General features: G+C 34.5%; 1 protein-coding gene across 5 annotated transcripts in view; it reads left to right on the top strand.

The window, feature by feature from the left end:
- The window catches only part of RBM27 (RNA binding motif protein 27), a 70,539-nt gene that overhangs the window by 23,764 nt on the left and 31,312 nt on the right, over positions 1-15,463 (top strand). For 2 of the 5 annotated variants that reach the window (XM_004420029.3, XM_014794803.2), the window contains exons 7-10: positions 1,552-1,851; positions 3,667-3,801; positions 12,100-12,264; positions 13,899-14,048. In XM_004420029.3, coding sequence (XP_004420086.1) covers positions 1,552-1,851; positions 3,667-3,801; positions 12,100-12,264; positions 13,899-14,048 — 750 coding nt within the window. The remainder of the gene's footprint in view (positions 1-1,551; positions 1,852-3,666; positions 3,802-12,099; positions 12,265-13,898; positions 14,049-15,463) is intronic. The other 3 variants (XM_014794823.2, XM_014794815.2, XM_087429605.1) reach the window with 2 other exon arrangements.

The following is a 15,463-nucleotide window of genomic DNA, read 5'->3' as shown; positions in this document are numbered from 1 at the left end:
TGAATAGATTCCCAGTAGTGGGATAGCTGGCTCATAGGGTATTTCTATTTTTAGTTTTTTGAGGAATCTCCATACTGTTTTCCATAGTGGCTGCACCAGTTTGCATTCCCATCAGCAGTGAATGAGGGTTCCCATTTCTCCACAACCTCTCCAACATTTGTTGTTTCTTGTCTTGGTGATTATAGCCAGAATGTATATGGTTTTTTTTTTTTTTAATAATTTTATTTATTTATTTTTTCCCCCAAAGCCCCAGTAGATAGTTGTATGTCATAGTTGCACATCCTTCTAGTTGCTGTATGTGGGACGTGGCCTCAGCATGGCCGGAGAAGCAGTGCATCGGTGCGCGCCCGGGATCCGAACCCGGGCCGCCAGTAGCGGAGCGCGCGCACTTAACCGCTAAGCCACGGGGCCGGCCCCAAAAGAATGTATATATTTTTATGTTTTATTTATTTTTAAGTAGGGAATAGAATCAAATCATACTTCAAACATTACCTCACTCTCACCCTGGTCTCCCAGCCACAGAGATCTCCTTCCCAAGGTCAATTCAGTGTTAGCAATTTCTTGTATATCTTTCCGAACATAGTATGTGCATATGTACAAAAACAAATACATATATTCTCCTCCACTTTCTGTTTTACATAAATGCTGGTATACTAGTCACACTCTTCTGTATAATGTTTTTTTCACTTAGCAATATTTCCTGGCAATCATCCTAAATTAATACCTAAAGAACTTCTTCGATATTTTTTAGGCTTCTTAGCCTATGTACAAAAATGTGTGTTTAACCTATTCCTATTGACGCACTTTTGGAGTGTTTCTAATACTTTGCTATTGAAACAATGCTACAGTGAATAATCTAGTATGTAATGCCCACTTGAATATTTTAAACTAAAGTTTCAACTTGTAGATATAGTAAGAATGGTTGCTTTAGAATAATATGATGAAAATAGGTAGTTAAAATTAGATCATCTAGTTCAAGTCTCCATGCCCCCCCAGCCTTTGCTAAATTCATATTTGTTTAAAATATCTTAATTTTTAGGGTTGGCCCCGTGGCTTGGCGGTTAGGTGCGCGCGCTCCGCTGCTGGCAGCCCGGGGTTCGGATCCCGGGTGCGCACCGACGCACCGCTTCTCCAGCCATGCTGAGGCCACGTCCCACATGCAGCAACTAGAAGGATGTGCAGCTATGACATACAACTATCTACTGGGGCTTTGGGGGGGAAAAATACATAAATAAAATCTTTAAAAAAAAAAATCTTAATTTTTATTACGAAAGCTTAATAGCAAATGGGTTAATCTAATAGTGACTACTATCCTCTTTATGACCCTGTTATTTGCTATCCTAACAAAGCATAGTCTCATAGTATAGAGAGAGTGCACCTGCCCCTACCTCAGGGATATGTGATGATTAGCAGAATAACTCTAGGAAGGCTTTAGAGTCCTTGGAGAAAAAACACTTTGTAAATCAGGTTGGTGGGTTTTTCAGGGATTTGTTTTGTTTGTTTTCTGAACTCTCAGTAGATCATATTAAGATTCTTCTTTTATTCTTACAGAAAGAGGATTTTGTGTACTTGGTGACCTTTGTCAGTTTGATCATGGAAATGATCCCCTGGTTGTTGATGAAGTTGCTCTGCCAAGCATGATTCCTTTCCCTCCACCTCCTCCTGGGCTTCCTCCTCCACCACCTCCTGGAATGTTAATGCCTCCAATGCCAGGCCCAGGCCCAGGGCCAGGCCCGGGCCCGGGCCCAGGCCCAGGGCCAGGCCCAGGTCCAGGCCCTGGCCACAGTATGAGACTTCCTGTTCCCCAAGGACATGGCCAGCCCCCGCCTTCTGTTGTGCTTCCCATACCAAGTAAGTATAAGTTTGTTGAATATTTCTTTCTCTACTGAAGAATTATATTTAGAAGAATCAATCCCTTTTAGCTAACTTGACACTAAATTTAAAGTTTTTGAAAGATAATAATAGAATTTGGAATATATTCCCATAATTAAGATGCTATTCTTTCCTTTGTTCCATCCATTTGTTGCATTGCGTTAATTATAGTACCTCTAAGTGTAAAGTTTATCAATAGTGGTCTAATGTATATTGACCTGGAGTCAAAATCTTGCTAGTTGATAGCATCTTCAGAAAGCCAGTGTTTTGAAGATGTCAGAAAAAAGAACATACTAGTAGTTTAGTGAAATTTCCCAGTCTTTAAAGAAAATCTCTTCAAGCATATTGAAATAATTTTTAAAACCTTTTATTATGGAAATTTTCAAATATACACAGAAGTAGAATAATAATATATATACCACATGTACCATCATCCAGTTCAGTGGTTATCAATATTCAGCTGTTTTTGTCTCATTTATCTTCTCCCCTGACTTTTTTTGGCCTGTTTTTGCTAGAGTAAATTGCAAATGTCCTATCATTCTACCAGTATGTACTTCAATATGAATCTCTTTACTGATAAGGACTGTTTTTTGTGTTTTTTTAAAAAAATGATTGCCATGCTATTATCACATCCACCAAAATTAAAAGTAAAATGTTTAAAACTTTACAGTTGCTGGTTTAGCAGAAACAGAAGTAAGACTAAATTTTGTAAGACTAAATTTTTTAAAAATATAATTGAAAAAATTATGGGATAATTTATGTGTGTTCAAAGATATAAGAAAATATCTATTTGAAGACATTTAACATTGTTAAGAGATGACAAATTATTATTTTAAAAAATGATTGATTGCCATTCAGTTTATTTAAGTGGTACTTTGTCATTTTCTTTTTTTTGAACTTTTTATTTTTGAAATTATTATAGACTCACAAGAACTTGCAAAATTAGCACGATCTTGTGTATGCATCACCTAGCTGTCTTGCAGTAACATTGTTTGTAGAACACATTTCGTTAAAGTTGATAAAGGTTTGGAGACATTTACTGCATAGGTTTGGTTAATAGAAATATGGTAATTTTAATAGTTTTGTGAATATTTAATACTATCACATAAATGGTATAATTGTGAAGCTCAAGTTGAGATTTTATTCCTCAGATAAAAAAGCATCTTCATATATAGAAATTCTCACAATAAAAGATGTTATTTCAGTGTGGGAACATATCTGTTTAAAAGTTAAATCCAAGAATGTCATTTCTCCCCAACATTTTGCTGTGAAAAATTTCAAGCAAACAGAAAAGTTGAAAGAATTGTACACTGAACCGCCGTATACTCACCGTCTAGTTTCTACAGTTAACATTTTACTATATTTATATTATCACATATTTTTCCATCTCTCTGTTTTTATTTTTGATGCATTTTATGGTAGGTTGCAGACATCAGTATGCTTAAACATGTTTATCATTAACTTGAGAATTCTTTAGAACTTTACTATCACCCCAGAAAGTTTGTTCAAGTCCCTTCCCAGGTATTTTCCACCCCTACCCCCATCCCGCAGAGGCAACCAGTTCTGCTTTTTTTCACCCTAGATTAGTTTTGTCTGTTCTAGAACTAAAATGTCATTTTAATTAATTATGCAGTTTGTAGTGCTTTAACCCCTGCATATATCAAATTCCTTAATTCTGTTCTAAGCCAAAGTAGTTATTTTCAGTATGAATATTCAAATTAGTACTAGAATAGTGAGTATTTTTATTAGTTAGGAAACATTAATGCTTTACCTTTAACGTTTTGTTATCTGTAGGACCACCTATAACACAGTCAAGCTTGATAAACAACCGTGACCAGCCTGGGACAAGTGCAGTGCCCAATCTTGCACCAGTGGGAGCAAGACTACCTCCTCCTTTATCCCAGAACCTCCTTTATACAGTATCAGAACGTGAGTATAGATTGTTTGACTTAAAACTGCTAGGGTGTAGAAAAGCCGAGTTTTCTCATATCAGTGTTACACTTTAAAAAATTCAATTTCTGTTTTTATGAACTGTGCCATATAAAAATTATATTTGTATTCACAAGGCAGTTTACTGTGTGGTTATGCTATATAGCCATATGTTAATTTTGTGTGATAATGGGGGAGAAGGGCAAGGCCTTCTGTATTGAAGAAGTCTACTGGCTGTAGAGGAACAACACTTAGTCTTGTGTAAAGGAAATTTATTTTGAATTTCTAAAAACATAAGGCTTATCTCCTAAGAGTATACAAAAGGTCAGATAAAATATGCCTAATAATTATTTAACTTGGATGCTGAAGTGAAGATAGAGAGCGTCCTTTAAACTATGATATTTAGTGGTCAGGCTATTTGTAACATTTATGTTTAACTGTAATATGTCTTTCTTGAATCCTAATTCTCTTTTATTTCTTACGTGTTTGTTGTTGTTTTTAGTTTACTAAGGTTTTTAAAGAAATTCTTTTCTCCGGAAACATAAAAATAAGGTAGTTGGTTGTTAAAAATGTCAGATTGTGAGATTTTATTTACAGAGCTAGGTCACTTTATAGATAAATTTACCTTTTGTGTAACTGTGTTTATCATAAACATTTCTTCATCTCTATCATGTCATGGAGAGGCAATTCAGCAAAATAATTAAGCCTGGATTCAAATCCTGGTTCCATCATTACTGGCATTGTGACCTTGGGCAAATTACTTAACCTCTTTGTATCTCATTTTCATCTTCTGTAAAATGGAAATGATAACAACATTACTCACCTCATTAAGGTTGTTTTAAGGAATAAATGAATTAATATATAAAGCATCTAGAATAGTACCTGGTATCTAGTAAGCGGTATATAAGGATTAGTTGTTATAATATTGTAGTTATTATTGTCTGCTTAAATTTCAGCCTCTCTGTAATCAAATCGATTATCTTCTCTGTAAGTCTCTACCTCCACCGTCCCTATTTTTCTTTGTCAGCGGAAATAATACCCACTTCATCTCCTAGAACCGAAACCTTGACATGACTGACTCCTTGCTTTGCTTTTTTTACATCTAGTTAATCAGAAAATCCTTTCTTCTTTTCTTTGAAGTATCCCTGTCTCTCTATTCCTGCTGTGTCTTCTGACCTCGTCCACACTTGAATCACCTCACATTTGGATTATTGCCACAATCTTCTTGACTCCATTATGTTTCATCCCCCCCACTCAAGTCAAACTACGTAATGCTTAAACTAGTTTTCCTGAGAAAATCAGCTATGACAGTTCCTCATGAGAACTTTTCAGTGGCCACTGTTTCCTTCTAAACCATGGATGAACCCCTCTCTATGGCTTTTAACTGTTTCTCTAATCTACCCTCCCTTCCTGGTAATCTTTTTCCACTGTTTTCCCACATGCATCTTCTCTCCTCAGGCCAATTGTACACTGTCTTGCCCCTGTCATGACTCAGACTTTCTTTTCCTATCTTTGCTCTTTGTAATACGCTCTTTATTCTTTCAAGACCCAAGGCTTCTAAGTACATGAGGAACATTATTGCTCTGTTTCAAACTCCTATAGTACCAAAAGACGTTTATTATATAATGACATATAGTTCTGTATAGGCCTACTGTTTGGTTTCTTTTCATGGGCGTAATCTTATGTTCAGCTGAGCTTCTTCAGAACAGAAACCACATCTGATGCTTAAGTAATTGTCCTTCCTGTTTCGCATTTAATATCTCACAGTTTTCTAATTACTATAGAGCCTTTTTACAGTACATATTTGTTTTACTGCTTCTCTCATTTTTTAATTATGGGTAATTTCAAACATATATAAAAATAAGGAAGTTAGTATAATGAACTCCTATGTACCCATCACCCAGGCTCAACATTTATCAATCCTGTTTCATCTGTTCCCCAGTGAATTAGCTCTTAATATTATTTCTTTCTTTTTTTTTTTTTTTTGTGAGGAAGATCAGCCCTGAGCTAACATCCATGCCAATCCTCCTCTTTTTGCTGAGGAAGACTGGCCCTGGGCTAACATCTGTGCCTATCTTCCTCCACTTTATATGGGACGCCGCCACAGCATGGCCTGACAAGCAGTGCCTCAGTGTGCGCCTGGGATCCAAACCCAGGCTGCCAGCAGTGGAGTGTGTGCACTCAACCAGTACGCCATGGGGCTGGCCCCGTTAATGTTATTTCTTAATGCCTTTGGACTTGTAAATATGAAAAATGGATTATTTATTGGTGAGTCTTGTTGCAGATGGCACATTTTCATACTGTTAAATTTAGCATTGTGACTCATAATAAAAATTCCATTTTTTAATTTAAAAGAAATCTGGCAGTTACCATTTATTTTAATATTGTTAAATTTAACATTGTGACTCACTATAAAAATTCCATTTTGATTTTAATTACAAAAGAATCGGAAGTTGCCATTTATTGTAATGACTTAGCTTAATATTCATTAATTCAGCAAATATTTATTGAGTGCCTACTATGTGCCAGGCATTGTGCTATACACTAGGGAGCCAAGATGAACAAGATATCTGACCTCATGTTACTTGAAGACCATTTTTCTATTATTTTTAAAAGCAAGGATATTTCGTGGTATATCAGTAAAGGCCTTTTAGAACAGAAGTTCCCAACTTCTGTTTTTCAGGGGCTGGTAACATTTCTGAGAAAATTTTGGGGACCAATTCAGTTAGCAAGTTCTTATTTTGCCACGTTAAGGACTGTATATGAAAACATCTAATATTTCAATTTTACAAATACGTTTGTACACCAAAAGACGGTACCAGGATAAAGGATAATTCTTTTATATTTGTTTTTATGAAATATTAATTACATTTTTTTCCCGTTTTTGTCTCAGACCAATAAAAGGTGATAACTTCTTATTGGCATTTGTGAATTACTGCTTTAGAGAATAGTCTTATATGCTGTGTTAGTGTTTATAAAGAGATTTAGTTAGTAGGCAGCTGAATATTTTGAAAGTTACAGAATATTAACATCAGGCAGTTTAGAACTCTCTGTACTATGCGAACTACTTTCTTCCTTTCTTAAAAATCAAAATTTGATTCTAAAATTTATAGAGAAATTTGAAAACCGAGCAGATAGTGCCTGATAACAATCTAAGCATTAACAAATTTTTTTTGGTGTGTGAGTTTGTCAGTCATAAATTTTTCCTATCATTGTATTTAGTTGATTTAAATATAGTTTTTGTCCTTTAAAAAAATTGCCTTTGAAACAGATAAATTGAATCCTTCAAATTGTTCAGGTTTACTTTTCTAAATACTATAATTGGTAACTTCAAAAAAATAGAACTTACTTTTTCAGTTCAAATGAAGTAAAAAGCTGTATGTATGCTTGTAACGTAATAGAGAACTTGAACTATCCTCAAAGTTTAAGTTGGGAAAGTTTAAATTATGGATGTTTTATTGTCATTAAATTGTCATTAAAATTCACAGCACAGAAAATGTTTATAAGTGAAAAACAGTATATCAAATGGTATTTAGTTACGTCAGTAGGAATCCAAAGTAAACAAAGAAAAATGAGATCTGAGATTTTGGAGGTAAGAATAAGAGTTTGGTCAGTGCTAGTTAGATCCTGGAATATACAGTTGAATAAGAAATGATTTTTCTCCTAAGAACCTAAAAAATCTAATAGTGGGAAAGAAGTATGTAAAAAATAACCCCACAAAAAACAATTACAGTATATTTTGCTGTTATAACTAAATGAGCACAGTGCCTCAGAAACACAGGTGACAAAGGAACTAATTCTGCCAAAAATAGACCCTTCATCTAGTCTGTAATGATCACTTGTTTTGGAAGAAGACAACTGAATGTTAAAAAGAGAAAAGAATTACCTCACTGTAAAACTGAGTAACATATATGTGGTTCTTGGTAGTGCTATTTAAAAGCTAATGTCAAATGGTTATAGTTTAGAAAAACTCTTAGAAAATTTTTTTTTAAGTTAAAATGTCACAGACACTCTGAAAGGGACTTAAACAATGAGATGGAATTGTATGGAAAGACAGCAGTATCATACACCTATTAATATCAACTGTTTCATCTGAAATACTTAAACATTTTATCTAAATTTGAAGTAAGTTACTCACTGTATGTCTTTTTTTGGTTTTCACAGGACCATTTTTAAGTATACTCGCTTTTCTGTGTTAAATTTGGTCTGTCTGTTCTGCTTTTTTGAAGAAGACAAATATTTTATAACTGCTAAGCTCATTGTACTGAGTGTGTATAAAAGTAATAGTAGAATATAACATCTTGGATTCTAGAAACTCATTCTTAGGTTGAAGGCAGTTGCCAATCTTCAGATGAATTTACGTAAATTATCTTTATCTTTTTGAAAATACATTTGCGATGATCAACTATGTAAAATTATTAAAATGCTATATACCTAAACTTGAGACTCCTCATTTGATTCTGTGCAATGCGTAACATTTCTTTGTGCAGAATCATGGATTTTGATGTCTAGAAAAGTGAATCAATCTCCAGTAGAGTCATTGTATGTTGTCTAGACTTTTTCTTCTCTTGTATTTTACTTGGATTTGTGTTGCATTAGTTGTCATATTGCCCAACATATAGATATTCATCCGGAAAAATAATTAATTGTCATTGGGATACTTTTAATGAATAAACTTTCATCCCTCTTTAAGTGTCTTTATTGAGTTCCTGCTATGCGCCAGGCACCATTTAGGCCCTGGAACTTCAGAAGATGTGCCAGGGACCTTGGATTCTAATAGAGAAGACACATGATAAATATGGTCAATAATTGGCAGGTGTAGCTTTTTATTTTTTCTAATTGAGCTTTTAGTTTAAAACTTAGGATTTTTTGTCCTACAAGTACTCTTAAAGTCAAAATCAGGAAAATTACAAAGAGTAGCTAAAATTTTAATTTGAGTAAAGACTATCTTCAACTGACTAGAGTTAACATTAAGAATATTGTGAAAATGTTGTTATCAGGCATATAAGATATATGAACAGCTTAAGATATGAACATGAACTTGGGATGTTTGCAGTTTGGAATTATCCAGTCACTTCCTACGCTGATCAAAACTAAATTGAATGAATATGAATTGTGACTGGCTCATCTTCACCATTATTGTAACCTATTTGATTTTTAAAAACCTTTTATTGTGGAAAATTTCAAATGTACACAGAAGGAAAACAAATACTGCAGTAATCTTCATGTACTCATTTACCAGCTTCAACATTTATCACTATATGGTTAATCTTGCTTCATCTGTAACTCACCCTTGACTTGATTATTTTAGAACAAGTCCCAAACATAACATTTCATCTGTAAAAACTTCATTTATGTCTCTAAAAGATAAGGATTAAACACATACACACAATCACAGTACTTTATCACACTCCTAAAATATTTGTAGTAGTTTACTATTGTCAACTATCCAATCAGTGTTCCTGTTTCCCAGTTGTATCATAGATGTCCATTTACAGCTGGTTCATTTGAAGCTGGATCTAACGTATTACATTTAGTTGATATGTTTTGTAAGTCTTTAAATCTATAATGATCTCTTACCTTTTTTTTCACTTGACATTTATTTGTTGAAGAAACAGGTCTTTTGTGCTGAAGAATTTTTTCACATTCTGGACTTGGCACGTTGCATCCCCTGGTGTCGTTTTATACATTCCTTTATCCCCTGTATTTCCTGTAAATTGGAGGTTAGATCTAGAGACTTAACTGATTCACATTTTTTTCTCTTTTTTTCACATGACTATTTTATTAATGGGGTTATGTACTTCCTGCAGTACATCATGATGTACGTAATATCAAGTTGTCTCCTTTCTGTGTTATAAATATTGATCATTGTGTATAGGTGTTTTCATCTTGATCCATCCATTTAAAAATTGCTCATGATTTCAGCAGCCATTTGTGATCACTTCCTAGATCTATTGTTTCATTAGGGGTTATAAAAGTGTAATATTCTAATTCTATAATTTCTTCTACATTTATTGGCAGGCATTCTATGAAGTAAAACTTGACAGTGTAACCATTGGGTTATCCTGAAATGCAATTTTTACAGTAAAGACAGGATAAATTTATTTCCTTTATTTATCAGTTTTAGGAATAAATGAGTTGGTTTCCTAGTATCTTCCAAAGGGGACCACTGTATTTTTTTTTTTAAGTATCATTACGAACTCCTGGATTTTTAACGTGTTTGATGTGTTTCACTCATTATAGCCCTTTTTGATGTTCAAATTGTCTCATCTTTGGCCAATGGGAGGCTCTGCATGTTGGTTCCCGCAGGTTATTTTGTTTTGTTTTGTTTTTGACATGCTAGTGTTCTATAGCCATCTTGCTTCTGGAAGGACAAGGTATACCAAGATGTTCCAGGTTCATTTTATAAATTTTATGCCCAGAGCTAGAATCAGCCTTTTATCTAAGGAAGCATTTCTTTTTAAAATAGTATTTAGAGACTTTAGTAGGTGGTGTTGAAGAAAATCAGGCTGCATTTGAATAAACAGCCATCTTTCTGAAGTGTTTGATGCATGTTTTTTGTCATTTGTTTTAAAAAGGCAGGGGCCGGCCCAGTGGCGCAAGCAGTTAAATGCTCGAGCTCCGCTGCGGTGGCCCGGGGTTCGTCAGTTCAGATCCTGGGTGTGCACCAACGCACTGCTTGTCGAGCCATGCTGTGGCGGTGTCCCATATAAAGTGGAGGAGGATGGGCATGGATGTTGGCTCAGGGCCAATCTTCCTCAGAAAAAAGAGGGGGATTGGCATCGGATGTTAGCTCAGGGCTGATCTTCCTCACAAAAATAAATAAATAAATAAATAAATAAAGAGGCAGTACTTTAAAAAAAAGACATTGTGCAAGCTAGCATTTTAGTTTCCAATTTACTTTGAGACAGATATTAATTAAATACACTTGGTACATTGAGTGCTGTGTCATAAATTTAAACTAGTCATATGGACTGAGATTGTACTTCCCATTTTTCTCTTTAGCACACTACTTCATTCTGCAAGGGATTCTCTGCCCTAGGTCGTTCTTAGAACTATTTTTAGGTCCTTGAGAGGACATGTTAAATTGTTTTTGCAATGTAATGATTGAATGATCCTTTTTTAATCTAAGTTTTGAAAGGATTAGTGCTAAGCGCACAGTTAAGTGGTTTGCTGTACAATGTGATTTGTCACCTCCTCCTTTGCTCCATATGTAGAAGAGAAGGGTAGTAAAATCTAGCACATCTATTTCACCTCTACCTTTACTATGAAATCAAGTGGTTGCTTTGTGGCTTGTCCTATTAATATGTATTAAAAATCTTTTGGAATTTTAAGGACTTTTCATCAGGTATAAAAAAAAATTCTAAACTCACTGTCTTTGTCTTGTGTCACGTAATGAATGTCTAACTTTTTGACTTTTGATATAAAACCTTGAGTAAATCTTATAAATAGGTCTCACATGGGGTAGTCAGTGAAAAAGATGCTATTAAATGACCAACCAAAGGGAGGTTTTGCTCCTTGATACCTTGTCTTTTTTACTTCTGTTCTACAAAATTTGGCTTCATTGTGTTTTGACGTTCTCGCATCCATATGTAAACTCTAAATTTTTCTTTCAAATAGTTGTTCTTAATATCTGAGGTAATTTCGTAGGTACAGTGGGTCTATCATGGGGTTTGTCCTTTTTTTCTTTTTCTATATTTGTCTACTTGCTCGTGGGATAACAAATTTTCACTGTCTTGTTTAATTTTTTCTTTTGAACATTTCTTATTCTCTCTGAGGGCATGCTTGTGTGTTTATTTTTTTTTTAGTTCCTTTATTATTGTTCTTTTTTCTGCTCCCAGATATGGGAGTATATTTTGTGGAAACCTGAACTTATGTGAATTTTGGGAAGACTGTGTTTTTTAATGGATATGACAGCCTTCATAACTATATGTCTCGTTGGATATGAAAGTCTACATGAATAATATAGCTCAGTGCTCCTTTGTCTAATAACTTAATATGATTGATTGTTCAGTTTTGGGTAAAATTAGCACATAGTTATTCCATTTAAGATTATAAAAGATGGAGAGTATGCAATCATACTACCTAATTCTTACTCTTTCTTTATACCTCAATGCATCCTAACCAGTTGCATGTCTATTTCTTGAGTTAGAAAGAATCTCAGTAACATCTTTCTTGACTACTGTTCCCATTGGTGTACTTTCTCTGTTCTTGGCTCAAGTCTCAGGAAATACATCATTACCTAAGAGAAGCTTGTGACTCTCAATCCCAGTTGCCCTCCTATTCTTTCCTCTATAGGACAGCCCATGTACTCTCGTGAACATGGTGCTGCTGCATCTGAGCGACTTCAGTTGGGGACACCGCCTCCTCTGTTGGCAGCTCGTTTGGTGCCACCTCGAAACCTCATGGGATCCTCCATTGGGTACCATACCTCAGTCTCCAGCCCCACCCCTCTGGTCCCAGGTAAGCTTTGCTCCAGATGGCGGTCCACGTCTCTGATCTTTTGTACCATAAGCTGGCTAGCCGAAGAGGTGACCTGGTATCCTGATCTGCTGTCACAAGTTCCCATTAAAGCTCTTGGGTAGTTTTATTTTCTGTTCCTCTGCTTCTTTGGTTTGTCCCTAGTGGCTGCTAGATGATTAGGCCTCCTGTGTGTCTGTCATCTCTGGTGTCCTCTGTATTTACTTTCAGTGCCTCGGTAACAAAAGTCATGCTAGTTTCTTCAACTGGTTTCTAATTGGATAGATAGGAAGAGAATATTGACTTGAATGTTTTCTAATCAGTTATACATTACAAGAAAACTAGGTTAATTTTTCTTTAAAACAAAACAAAAACGTGTGGTTTCTTGCTCATCATGAATGAACATGTTTTTTTCCCCTCTGTTGTATGGACTGGCTGTGTATAATGTAGTGATTTCTTGAAAACTCCTCCCTCCTATTGACATGTACATTTTGAAGACCTATGGAGTGCTTTTGTGGGTGTCTCATGAGGTTTTTAACCTTTCTCAGTTTGCCTTTAGATCTCAGTTCATCATAATTAACTAAAGGACTCAAGTTTCTTGGGGTTCTGTGTATCCCCAGGAATTATAGAACATGGTCAGTTGATTATGTAACTTTAAAACTTTCTGCAGCCTTAACTGTAGATTTTCTGTCAAGAGTACCAAGTGGTAACTGGTAACTTTTTATCATAATTTGCTAATCTTATACTTTGAATCATAAAACTGGCCAGTAATAAAGTTCTGAATGTACCTTATCTTGTAGCTGAAACTTAATATGAACGACATAAGGAATTTTTCTAAGAAAAAGAAAGAGAAGCAAGGACTTCCAAATCACAATTGGGAAAATCAGTGTCTTTACTCAGTATTAACCCTTCTTTCATTTTATGTAGGATGAAGAGGATATATACCATGTGGAGAGCAAGACATTCAGAATTTATTTTTTAACACTAACAAAATAGTTATTTAGCATTAGAATTTTAAAAATTAAATTTTTAGTTGTAGAGAAAACAGAGAATGTGATAAAAGTGGTGTTGATGAGACAAATGGTAGTAAGATAATGATTCCATTTATAAACATAAAATTTATCTTATTTAGCTGTTTGAAATCAAACACTTGAAATATTTCATGTATGAAACCAGCTATTATCTCTCCAGTTTAAAGTGCAGTTAACCAAATTAATAGATTAGTTTTTTTGTTCTAATTAGAAGAGTATCTAGAAATTGGTGAGACGTGATACATAGGAAACTCAACCAGTCCTTTTTTATATGTGGTGTTCGTGTATGTGAAAATTTCTCTTAAAAATATACATTGAAGTTTGGATTGGTGATTAATATATAGGATAAAAATGACTAGATAAATGAATCTGGAAATATATCAGTAATTAAGAAGGGATTTTTATATCTGTGTTTTGTGACAGGAGCATTTTTATTTCTTTCACTTGGAATAGGTATATCTATATACTGTACTCAAAGAGAAATATATATGGGTTGATATATTTATTGAAGAAAATTCAGTTTTTACAATTGTTTATTTTACAGTAATGAGAAATTCTTTAACCATCTTATTTGTTATGTATTTTTGTTGTTTTGTTTTCCCTCAGATACATATGAACCAGATGGTTATAATCCAGAAGCTCCTAGTATTACCAGTTCTGGTAGATCTCAGTACAGACAGTTCTTTTCAAGAACACAGACACAGCGCCCAAACCTGATTGGCCTAACATCTGGAGATATGGATGCGAATCCAAGAGGTGAGAATGCCTCAGACTTTTTCTGATGCTAAGTGTTATACAAAAGTTGGGTGTGATATTTCTTACCTCACTAAGGTCCAAAACTACTTAGACACTGTCTCTTTGAATGATACTATATAATCATCTCAAATAAATGTTTTTGAATAACTTTATCTCCAAATTTTATTTTAAAGCTGTAATTAGAATACATTTATTTTTAAGTAAAAATAATACTAATGTTATTTAATTACTATTTTTATAGGACTTTGGGCTGTTTTAGCTATGTGCTGGGCACTTTGCTAGATATTAGGTATAGAAAGATGAAGTAACAGGGTCCCTTGCCCTCAAAGAACTGATCATTTAAGGGCCTGCTTTATGTCATAAGAGCTGTGCTACACACTAATAATATTGAGAACCTAAAACATTGCGATGAAATTATCATTTGGCCATTTTTAGTGTTATGATTACAACCATATGTTAGGACCTTTACAAAGCGTAGTCACAAACCTTAAAGATTAAATGGAAACATTCACCTTTAATATGGGTTGATAGCCTCCTTTCTCTTACTCTCAAAAAAAATTTGGTTAAAGAGTTTGATGAGATTACAATTTCTTACTTATTATTGTAGTTAGATTTTCAATATTTAATTTCAATTTGAATGACTGACCATGGCCATCCTGACAATATTTTTCTGATTTAATTATATGGTGAGCATTTTCTTGTTTTTATCTTCTTTTCTAACCTGATTTTATTAACTTTTTTTTTACTGCCATTAATAACCCTATTACCACTATAGACTAACAGTTTTGTATCAAGACTACACCAAATGCTTTTGTATGTATTATTACCTCCCGTATACCTTACCAACAACTGCTTAAAAGAGATACTGCTTTTATTCTCTTTTTATAGAGAAAGACACTGAGGCTTAGAGAGGTTAAAGAACTTGCCCGGGGTCACACAGCTATTAATGGCAGAATTGGAACTTAAACCCGGGTCTGTCTAATTTCAAAGAATATGCTTTTACCTTCCATGCTATAATGCATATATTGTTAGTAAATTACCTTAAATTAGTGGGAATATCATATTCTCAGAATTTCAAGCCTTCCCTTTGTCACTAGCCTCGTCTGTTTGTACATTCACATACAGTTATCCATAGGTACTCTATCTCAGTGTGGAAGTCATGTGGTTTTTGTACAACAGACTTTGTCATCTTGGGCAAGTCACTCAACCTCTACCTATATTTCTTTCCTTTTTTATAAGGCTCTTCAGTAAAGAAAAGCATTAGGCAATGTCAAGTGGTAATGATAACTATTTTAGGGAAGACATAATGGCATCTCAAATTCTAGAATGCTTTGTGCCATCACAGTTGCTTTTCCCTCATTAGCCTTTTGAAAACACAAGCCCTACAAAGGCAGGGATCATACAGTAGTCCCTCT

The sequence above is a fragment of the Ceratotherium simum genome, chromosome 4 (assembly GCF_057802395.1).
Source record: "Ceratotherium simum simum isolate JZ-2026a chromosome 4, ASM5780239v1, whole genome shotgun sequence".
In the NCBI taxonomy this organism is placed as follows: Eukaryota; Metazoa; Chordata; class Mammalia; order Perissodactyla; family Rhinocerotidae; genus Ceratotherium; species Ceratotherium simum.
The sequence above is the reverse complement of the archived record's forward strand: the minus strand, read 5'-3'. Positions and strand labels throughout refer to the sequence as shown.